Below are 11,321 nucleotides of genomic sequence, written 5' to 3'. Positions count from 1 at the left end.
CTGCCTGTTTTCACGACCACGTACTTTGTCTTTCCCATTGGATTATTCTGCTTTGATTCTGTCACCTGCAATCTGCTTCTGTCTCCACCCACGGTACGTGACAGATTACTTCGCCTTCCTATGGAAGCAGTGGCCTACCCGCTGTGGCGTCAAGCCATTGAAGGTCACGGTAGAATGATTAGCAACCAGAACCAGCAGCTAGCCAACCTGACTGTGCAGTTTCCTCCCATACCGGCGCCGGAGAAATATGCCGGGGATCTGGCATGCTGCCGAGGTTTTCTCCTCCAATGCTCCCTGTTTTTTGCGAGCTACCCAGGGATGGCGGAGACCCGGAGAATCACCCACTTCATGGAGCTGTTAACCAGGAGAGCTCTACTCTGGGCCACGGCTGAATGGGAGCAGAGAAGCAGCACCATAACGTCCTTGGAACAGTTGACAGATCAATTTCGGCTGGTCTATGATCACTCTCCTGATAATGAGGAGACAGGGGAGGAACTGCTAACCCTAAAGCAAGGTGCACGCTGCGTTGTGGATTATGCCCTAGAGTTTCACACTGTTGCTGCCAGGAGTGGATGGAATGAGCCAGCTCTCAAGACTATGTTTTGCTAGGCGTTGAACCCGGATATAATGACAGAGCTGGCCTGTCGCAACGACCAACTCACCCTCGACTCAGTCATTAACTTGGCTATCCGCCTAGATCGCCTGCTACAGAGCCGCTGCACGCAGTGAGGCTGCTGTTACGGTACAAGGCATCCCTGCTGAACCCATGCAGCTGGGGCGTGTGCGGCTCAACGCAGAGGAGAGAGAGAAACAGCGTCGCGAGTTTCGTTGCTTCTACTGCAGTGAGGAGAGGCACCTCATCAGACAGTGCTCTCTCAAGCAGCGTTGCAACCTAGGAGATAGCGGGACGGCTAAACCATATCAGCCAGGGCTGAGTTCGGGTCCTTCAACCCAGACCATATCTCAACCTGCATTTGTGTTACCTGTTATAGTTGAATACTCAGGGTTGTCTTGTATCTTAGAAGCACTGATTGACTCAGGAGCGGCGGGGAATTTCAGCGATCAGAACACCGTACAGCAGTACAACATCTCCATTCGGCCACTAATTCAACCTCGTAAGATCCAGCGCCCCCTCCGTCTTTCAGTGCCTAATAAATCACGTCCTAAGGGACATGCTGGGATGTACCATTATTATGTATATCGACGACATCTTGATCTATTCCAGTTCCCAGGAGGAGTACGTCCAGCATGTCCGGAAAGTACTACAAAGACTCCTCAAGCACCAGCTTTACGTCAAAGCCGAAAAGTGTTAATTCCACAAGGACACCATCTCGTTTCTGGGGTACATCATCAGCCCTGAGGGGTCACCATGGACCAAGGTAAAGTGCAGGCAGTGGTAGAATGGCCCACTCCGGTAACTGTGAAGGAGCTACAGAGATTCCTGGGTTTTGCAAACTTTTACAGGCAGTTCATTAGAGATTTCAGCTCCATAGCACACCCATTGAGGTCCATGCTGAGAGGGAGGCCAAAATGCCTGTCCTGGAATACAGCTGCCCAAGCAGCACTAGAGCAACTCTAGAAGGCATTCACAACCTCCCCCATCATCAAACACCCCGACCCGTCCAAGCCGTTTGTGGTGGAGGTCGATGTGTCCGAGACTGGAGTAGGTGCTCTCACAACGGTTCGGAGAGAGGCCCAAGCTCCATCCTGTGGCCTTTTCCCGAAAACTGTCATCAGCAGAGCGAAATTATGATGTGGGCAATAGAGAACTTTTGGCCGTAAAGCTAGCCCTGGAGGAATGGCGGCATTGGCTGGAGGGGGCAACACACCCTTTCACCATATTCACAGATCACAAGAACCTAGAGTACCTATGTACTGCCAAACGTTTATCACCTCGTCAAGCCTGCTGGTCACTATTCTTTGCAAGGTTCCAATTCACCCTGTCGTACAGGCCCGGGTCCAAGAACACTAAGGCGGATGCCCTCTCTCGTCTGGAAAGCACTGAGGTTCGGAGGAACCAAAAGGAGTTCATTATTCCCCCATCCTGCATTATCAGTGCCCTGGAGTGGGAGTTGGATCAAACCTTAGCGAGCGTCAAGCAGGAAGCAGCGTCAAGCAGCAAGCAGCGTCCTTCGAGCTAACGCTATTATATTCATTCTTCTAATCTCTATACTTTAAAATTATTTACCTTACGTTATACAAATATAACTGACACTACTTTAGATAAAACAATCGTAACGTTGCACTGTCGCTAAATTTGATCTGTTTTTACAAACATCCGCGACTAGCTTGTAGCCGGCTAGCATCACCTACCACTAGCCTTGTTTATGTTTCACATTTCTCATTTACCGCTGTTTTGTTTAAAAAATAAATATGTCTGCTGTTACTCCGCTTTTGAGTGCAGATGAGGACTCGCTCGAGCTTCACATGGTACTGTTGGAACTGGAGGATGTGGAGAAGCAGATCCGCGGCCTACTCGACAAGCAGGCCCAGCTGCTGGAGCGAAGAACTGCGCTGGAAACATCTTGTGCCTCTGCCTACACATCCAAGGTAAGCCCACAGCGTGGTATTTCCACTCCCAGCCCCTCTCCGCTGTGTTTTTCTCTGTGCAAGGACCGTACACCTAGGACTTTCCCAGCCGAGGTCTCCGTCACGCCGGCGCCAACACACCACGGGCCTTGGGTGAACCAGCGGCGGAAGGCGCGGGCTGGACCCCAGGCAAGGACCAGGGGTCCAGCCAGGAACCGCTTCGCCCCTCTCCGTCAGACCAGACCTAACGCTGTGATCGTCGGGGACTCCATTGTGTGGAACGTCCGTGTAGCTTCATCTAAAGGTAAGGTGCACACACTCTGTTTTTCTGGTGCTCGTGTCCTTGATGTCGTTGCGCAGATATCCGGGATCCTGAAGAAGGACGAGCGCATTGGAGCGGTTGTGCTGCACATGGGGACAAACGACATCAGGCTGCAGCAGACAGAGGTTCTGAAGAGGGACTTCTCCAGCCTGATCGAGACGCTACGAGGCAGATCACCCACCGCGAAGATCATCGTCTCTGGACCTCTTCCCACATACAGACGTGGAGCCGAAAAGTTCAGTAGACTTCTAGCTTTAAATGATTGGTTAGTTTCTTGGTGTAATGAGCAGAATCTGGTGTTTGTCAATAACTGGAATCTGTTCTGGGAGCGTCCTAGGTTGTTTCGTCCTGATGGCCTGCACCCCAGCAGCCTCGGAGCGGAACTGCGGTCTGACAACATCTCCAAGGCGCTACACTCCAAGTGACTGCCTAACGTAAGTACATCTTCCAACAATAACAACGTTAATTATAATCAATGTTCATTCAATAGTCCAGCACCTGTAATACATACTATAGAGACTGTGTCTGTTCCCCGAGCTATAAAAATACAGAGAAAATCTCGGAAAGTCTGTCTTCGTAACCTAATTAACATAAAATTAAATCATATTGAATGCACAGCCAGCACTTTTAATCTGAAGCTAGGACTATTAAACATTAGATCTCTTGCGTCTAAGGCTCTTATTGTTAACGAAATCATTACTGATCAGGAATGTAATTTAATGTGTTTAATGGAAACTTGGATTAAACCAAACGAGTACATAGCATTAAATGACGCCAGTCCTCCTGGATACAGTTATGTACATCAGCCTCGTTCAACTGGTAGAGGAGGAGGTGTTAGTCTCATCCATAGTAAAAATCTAGTCGTCACGCAAAAACCTAGTTATAAATTTAATTCTTTTGAAATTCTTTATACCGGTATAAGTTATGTAGCCACAAAAATAAGTCAATCCCTCTAATTATTATTTACAGACCCCCAGGGCCATATACTGAACTTCTTAGTGAATTTGCAGACTTTGTCTCAAACCTGGTTGTGTCTGTAGATAAAGCATTAATCGTCGGAGATTTTAATATTCATTTTGATAACCTGGAAGACCCTCTAAGAATAGCGGTTGTGTCCATCTTAGACTCAGTAGGGATTAATCAGAACGTAATCGGGCCTACTCATAATGGTGGTCACACTCTTGACCTGATACTAACATATGGATTAAGTATAGAAAATATTGTAATTTTTCCGCAGTCTGAAGTTGTCTCAGACCGTTATCTTATCTCGTTCATAATACATATTGATCATAATATTTCCACCTCGCCTCGCTACCGCGTAAAACGTACCTACACATCAGCTACTGCACTGAGCTTCATAAATAACCTCGCAGAAACATCAGTTAGATTTGGATCACCGTCAGATCTGATAGAACTCGATCAGTAAATAAATAAATTCCTATCCTGGGCCGAATACGCACAGAACTCGCTACGTCACTCAGCTCACACCGTTCCAATGTGTGCTAGGCTACCAGCCTCCACTGTACCCCTGGAATGCAAACCCCACCGAGTCACCAGCAGTGGACCAGTACTTCCAGAGGAGCTAACAGGTTTGGGCCAGCACACACCAGCGCCTTGTACAAACGGCACACACCTACAAGCGCAAGGCCAACCGTCGCCAAAGCGAGCACCCGCAGTACCGCAATAGAGTCTTGTTGTTCACCAAAGACTTAAGACAGCCGCATAGCTGCAAACTTACTCCAAGGTACACCAGGCCATTCAGGATTGTCAAGCAAATCAATGAGGTCACCTACCGTTTGGAACTACCTCGACACAGTCGCATAGCTCCCTCCTTTCACGTGTCACGACTCAAGCCTGTCATCATGGGACCTCTAGCCACGGATGAAACCCCTCCTGTCCCACTCAAGATCGATGGGCAACCTGCCTACCTCATCAAAGATATCCTAAACTCACTGTGCAGGAGGGGTAAGCTGGAGTATTTGGTTGACTGGGAGGGATACGGGCTGAGGAACAGTGCTGCGTGCCGGCGCAAGACATCCTGGACCCGCTGCTATGTAAAGACTTCCACACATCACAACCTGAACGTCTAGGACCCCGACCCTGGGGGAGACCCAGAAAGGACTCTGCTCCCGAAGTGAGCCCTTCGAAGGGGGTGCTCTGTCATATCGCAGCCAAGCCATGACTCAGTTTCCCAGGAGGCCCCATGGACTACAAACATGGCCGCTGAGAACTACACTTCCCACACACGCATGCGCTCGCCCTCCCCGGAGTTCTAATCGCACACACTTGCATCCAATCACACACACACTCTCACCACAACACTTAAGAGATCACACAGTTGAGACGTCCCAAGGGTGATCTAAAAAACCAGAGCTGAAGCTCTTCAATTTTACAGTTTTCTTAGGGTCAGGATGACCCAGACACCAATATGTTTAGAGTTAGCTGTCCAGGAACACCATTACGTACATCAATTGGCACTGTTGAGCGACCCTTATCACGCAGGTGCAGTTCCGGCTCCAAAATATATTTTGTCTTGTTTCACTCTTTAAAAATAACCTGACCTTGTCTGTGTCGTGTCCTGACTGGATTTTCGTCGAGAAAGGACACTTTCAAACACACCATCTCTATATTATGAATAAATTTTATGTTTGTTCTACATTTCTTTTTTATCTTTTTTATAGTGCTTGCATGTACATTACCCTATAATAGTTTTTCATGAAACAGAATATGAAACAGATTAATTTCTGTTTTCTGCATACACACCAGGCCTCTGTGTGTGTGTGTGTCTCTTAGTTGACCTTCTGCCTGCGTGCAGACGTACTCCACCTACGTTCTGAGGCCTGCCGCACTAATCAAATACATGTATTGTTATCCCCCTGCGCCTTGCTTATCTGTGTGTTGTGTGTAGGTGAACCTCCGTTCTTACAGTCCACCAGCCCAGTGAATTCTCAATAAGATTACATATTATTCATACTAGGTCTCCTTCGTGTTTATTTCATGTATATTTAATATACAACACAGACTTCGCAAAGTAAACGTTCAGTAGACTTGCTCTGTGCCGTTATCCAAGCCATTCATTGTGAGTTTTGCTTAAGTGACTTTGACCAGTTTCCGTCCCCAACCTTGATTTCTGCCTAGCCTCGTTTTGTTTGTTTGCCTGATTGCCTGACCCCTGCCTGTTTTCACGACCGTGGACTTTGTCTTTCCCATTGGATTATTCTGCTTTGATTCTGTCACCCGCAATCTGCTTCTGTCTCCACCCACAGTACGTGAAACACAGCGGTAAACAGTCGACTGTCCCAACTTTTTTGAAGTGTGTTGCAGTCATCAGATTTGAAGTGAGTGTATATTTTCAAAAATTTAATTCATAAAGTAAAGCATCAAATAATGTGTTAATAATGTGTTTTATAGTGTATTATGTGTTTTTATGTTTTTTAGTAATATAGTAAAGGGTGAATTGAATTTTCAAATGACTCTTTTTGTTTGTTTTTTTGCTTTTTTTTAAAATTGTGGTTGTATCATGAGATCAAATTGACCAAAATTTTCACCTACGTACAGAGTCTCCTCCCAGGAGTGTTTAGAAATAACGAAAGTATTTAAGATAATACTATTGGGTGTGTTTTAATGACAGTTTGAGCAGCAGCACCTGACATAATTTGCCCCATCCCAAATGACGCACTTTGCGGTTTGAAAGTTCTTGTTTCCACATTCCACTGCAGGATTTCCCATTTCTCAATTTGGGATTCCTTAAAGTGCTCGCAGGTGTGTGTGTGTGTGTGTGTGTGTGTGTGTGTGTGTGTGTGTGTGTGTGTGTGGTGGTACTGTTGATGAATAATTTTCAAATAAATAACACCACGAAATTAAAATGTTATTTCCGGAAACATTTCTCACTCATGCAAACACCGTCTACAATTGAGACTACAACAATCTGCAACAGCCAATCAGACACATTTTCCACAAAGCTCATGACCAATCACAGCAGGAATTTGCTCAACCAATCAGATTAGACTTTGCAAACACTGCAGGCTTAGTATTTTCTAAGAGACAAATTGGAAATGTATCGCAAATGATTATTATATAAAGTATATTTAATAAAGTCGCATTAAAGCCTCCATTTGATCTACATGGTTCTTTCATCAGTACAGTCCTAAATTTTCAGAAAAAAAAACATCTTTTACCTAGAAAGCTGTTTTACAGTCTATTCATGTACCTTTAAATCATTTTAAAGGTGCAATTTATCCACATTTCCAGATGAAAGACACACATTAATGGTACAATCTACCACTCTGCCACTCTGCCCTAGTAAGCAGAATCAAGCTAAAATCTCCAAAGCCGGTAAATTACATGGACCTGGCAACCCAGCCTGCAGAGCTCAGAAAGATTTATGTGATTAGCATTTTTGTAGATTTGGGCGAGTGGGTGTGAGAAAAACCTTCAGTAAACCACAGAAGGGTGCAGGTGGTGCAAACATGTACCACGTAATGTATAAACTAAAATATGTATTTGTGGAAGGCAGAAATGCATGTGCAGTGCATTATTTATTTAATGGCTGATCTTGTTTTATTTTTGAGGAACTACAGAAATAAAACGTAACACACACACACAAACACACACACACACACAAGTATAAGCATGTTTATCTAATATACACATTTATTCATTTTTATATTAATGGCATTCTTATAAAACTATATAAAATAAATTAGCATATATACTGTATATTATTTTTGTTTGCAGATTTTAAGTTTAAATGATAATATATTGGCAGATAGAGCAATTCTACATATCTCAAATTTTTATTTCTAAAAAGCTTCGAAATGCTACAAGAATCTCAATGTAAGGAATATTAAGATGTGTTTGTCTATGTTCAATACATTTTCACCTTTTTTCATCTTTTTTTGCAGAGGCTGAAATGAGAGTTTGGTTATCTCTGACAGCTGAAACTGAATTTGACTGATTGTTGTTTAACATGTCAATTGTTTCATTGTTAATTTCATTGAAGCGCCGCCCTCAGTGATATGTATTTAGCTGAAACAATAGTTTGACGTGCTGGTTTTTCCAGTATCCTAACACAATGTTGATAAACTGGATGTTGGGTCTGGCTTCTGCTGAACAACAATGTGTGAAAGAGGTGTGGACAGAGCACATTATGTCCAGTTCTAGAGTAAATGGCATGGGAACATATCTGAGAATTACATCATCGAACAGGGCAAATTTTGTTTCCATTTTAAATCTTTTTAATTAATTCAGCTGAAATCTAGAATGTCTTAGTATGTTCAAGAATGGTAGATGTTTCCACACATGGGATGCCCAGACGTATTACAGTGTTAGAGGCTCTAGAATGTTAGAAGTTGTAGCGCATTAGATGTACCACAATATTGCAGTGTCAGATGTTCTAGAATGTACATGTGCAAGCATAGTCAATGTTAGAAGTTTCTAAATGTTAAGATGTTCTAGCTCTAGAAGGTGAGAAGCTGTAGCACATTTAGACGTGTAAAAATGTTACTTTTCAAGAGTGTTAGAACTTCTGGATTATTATTAGTTTTAAAGTGTTAGATGTTTCAGAATATTAGAAGTTCTACAATGTTAGAAGTTTCAAAATATTAAAAGTTCTAGAATGTTAGAACATTAGATGTTGTAGCACACAAGATGTCCAGAAATATTACTACAATGTTCTAGAGTAATGGGTTTCAAATTATTAGATGTTTTTAAATGTTAGATGTTCTAGATTTAGAATGTAAGATGTTGTAGCATACAAACTGTCCCAAAATATTACTACGATGTTCTACAGTAATGTTTCAAATGGTTAGATGTTTCAAAATATTAGAAGTTCTAGAATGTTAGAAGTTGTAGCATACTTGATGTGCGAAAATATTGCAGTGATGTTCTAGAATGACTATGTTTTCACAAGTACCAATGTTAGAAGTTTCAAAATGTTAGATGTTCCAGAACATTAGATGTCATAGCACATGAGATGTCCAGAAGTGTTACAATGTTTGATGTTCTAGAATGATGGAAGTTTCAAATTGCTAGATGTTCCATAGAGTTAGACGTTCTAGAATGTAGGATGTTTCATACTATTAGATGTTTAAAAAAAGATGCTCCAAAATGCTAAAAGCTGTAGCATGCTAGATGTGCAAAAAATTCACACTGTTCTAGAGTGTTAGAACTTCTGGAATGTTAGACGTTCTAGAGTGTTAGAACTTCTGGAATGTTAGAAGTTGTAGAGGGTTAGATTTTTCAAAATATTACATATTCTAGAATGTTATATGTGTCACACAGGATGTGCAAAAATACTGCATTGTTAGATGTTCTAGAATGATACTTGTGCAAACATAGTGTTAGAAAGAAGTTTCAAAACTTTAGATTTTCTAGATCGTCTAGAACGTTAGATTGTTGTAGCACACAAGATGTCCAGAAATATTACTACGATGTTCTAGAGTGATAAGTTTCAATTTGTTAGATGTATTTAACATGTTAGAAGTTCTAGAATGATAGAAGTTGTGTCACGCTAGATGTGTAAACATGTTACAGGGTTAGATGTAGGATTAGAATGGTACTTGCGCAAACATAGTCAATGTTAGAAGTTAAAAAATGTTAGCTGTTCCAGGATCTTAAATGTTCTAGAATGTTAGAGGTTTAAAAAAAAAAAAAAAGATGTTCTAGAATGTTCTAGCATACTAGATGTGCAAAAAAGTCACAGTGCTAGAAATTCTAGAATGTTGGCCATTTCAAAAGGATAAATGTTCTTGAATGAAGGTATCGTAGTGTGCTACATGTGCAAAATAGTACAATGTTACTAATGAAATATTTGAAAATGTTCTAGATGTTGGATGTACAAAAAATACTCCCTTGTTATGTTCTAGAGTGTTAGATGTTTTTAAATGTTAGTTGCTCTAGGGTCTGCTGTTGCACTGGGATTTTTTTTTTATTTGTTCCTGCATGTCCTTGTCAGAACAAATGCTTACAAGTTATTTATTTATTTTTTGGCTCATCCTGAAAGGGACCTCAGGAATAATACAGGTTCTGTGTGAGATCTAGGACACCGTGAATGCAGAACTCCCAGGAGTGGTGCGGTTATGTGTGTATTATACAATAGTGAGAGATAACAAGCAACTTCGCTAAACAAGTTCACATTTATTAGAGCTCAGTGGAAATTAGGACACACCCTCCTGCTGCCGTACTCACACAAAGAACCGATGAGTACAATAGCAGCCTTTTCTGTGAACACTGATACTCGTCTAACACACAAAGTTCTAGAAGGAGAACATCTGAAGACAAGCATCAGGTTCTCTCCAGACCATAGTGTGTGTGTGCAGAGAGAAGGAGGCTGATCCTGTTGAGCTGATTTTTGTGCTGTGGAAAGTCCTGGATGACCTGCTGCAGAACGTCTCTGATCTACGTCACACACACACACACACACACACACACACACACACACATACACAAACGCATACATCATGCTGACTGTACAAACTGAACATTACATAAACTTAGCACAGAATGTAGAGTGTAATTTACAGCTAAGAACTTTCTGAGTTCATATGTTACATAATGTTACATATTCCAAAAGTTAGACTTTCTAGAGTTATATAAGTTCTAGAATCTTAGATACTTTAAAGTATGTTGGATGTTCTAGAATCATAGATGTTGTTGCATGGTAGATGTGCATTTTATTACAAAGTTGGGTCTTAGATCTAAGAATCTTAGAAAAATCTTAGATGTTCTGGAATGTTAGATATATTTTTTAAAAATGTTCGATGTTCTAGAATCATAGATGTAGCATTCTAGATGTGCAAAAGTAATATAATGTTAGGTGTTCCAGAATGTTAGATATTTCAAATTATGTTCGATGTTCTAGAATCATAGATGTTGTTGCATGGTAGATGGGCAAAAATATTAGAATGTTGGATGTTCTAGAATGTTAGATATTTTAGATGTTCCAGAATGATAGTTATTACAAAGTAATTTAGATGTTCTAGAATAATAGATTGCCATGTTGGATGTTCTAGAATGTCATATATTTTAGAATTTTAGATGTTCTACAACGTTGGTTGTTCTAGAATGCTAGCTATTTAAAAATCCTAGATGTTCTAGAATACTAGATGCTGGATATCCTAAATGGTTGGATGTTCTAGAATTTTAGATGTTTTACAATGTTAGTTGTTCTAGAACGTCAGCGGTTCTACGTGTTCTAGAGTGTGCCATGTCTGACCAAGCGCAGCTGTTCTTGCAGTGTGCACGTGGCGAGCTGCAGGGCATCTTCTCCCTTCGCCGCAGCGCTGTAACGACCCTCCTTCACCGCCTGCAGCTGTTTCACCCGAGACTGCAGAGCCAGCAACTGAGTCAGGTTCTGCAATGGAGAACATTTAATAAGGTTCTAAAGGAAAGAACAGAAAAATACAAAGCCAGGTGTTGCCAAGTTCTAGAGCACAAAACAGCAGAATGGTCAGCAGAATAGAAAACAGGA

At 41.9% G+C, this 11,321-nt stretch overlaps 1 protein-coding gene across 3 annotated transcripts in view; it reads right to left on the bottom strand.

Annotated features, from left to right (window-relative positions):
- Positions 1-9,968: 9,968 nt before the first annotated feature.
- ccdc40 (coiled-coil domain containing 40) overlaps positions 9,969-11,321 on the bottom strand; it is a 13,941-nt gene continuing 12,588 nt past the window's right edge. For 2 of the 3 annotated variants that reach the window (XM_053637545.1, XM_053637546.1), the window contains exons 20-21: positions 11,067-11,204; positions 9,969-10,249 (exon numbers count right to left, since the gene is read on the bottom strand). In XM_053637545.1, the coding sequence (XP_053493520.1) occupies positions 10,136-10,249; positions 11,067-11,204 (252 nt within the window). In that variant the 3' untranslated portion in view covers positions 9,969-10,135. Of the gene's footprint in view, positions 10,250-11,006; positions 11,205-11,321 lie in introns of all 3 variants that reach the window. The other variant, XM_053637547.1, reaches the window with a different exon arrangement.

The sequence above is a fragment of the Ictalurus furcatus genome, chromosome 12 (genome assembly GCF_023375685.1).
Source record: "Ictalurus furcatus strain D&B chromosome 12, Billie_1.0, whole genome shotgun sequence".
NCBI classification, from domain to species: domain Eukaryota; kingdom Metazoa; phylum Chordata; class Actinopteri; order Siluriformes; family Ictaluridae; genus Ictalurus; species Ictalurus furcatus.
This window is presented reverse-complemented; position numbering and strand designations above follow the sequence as displayed.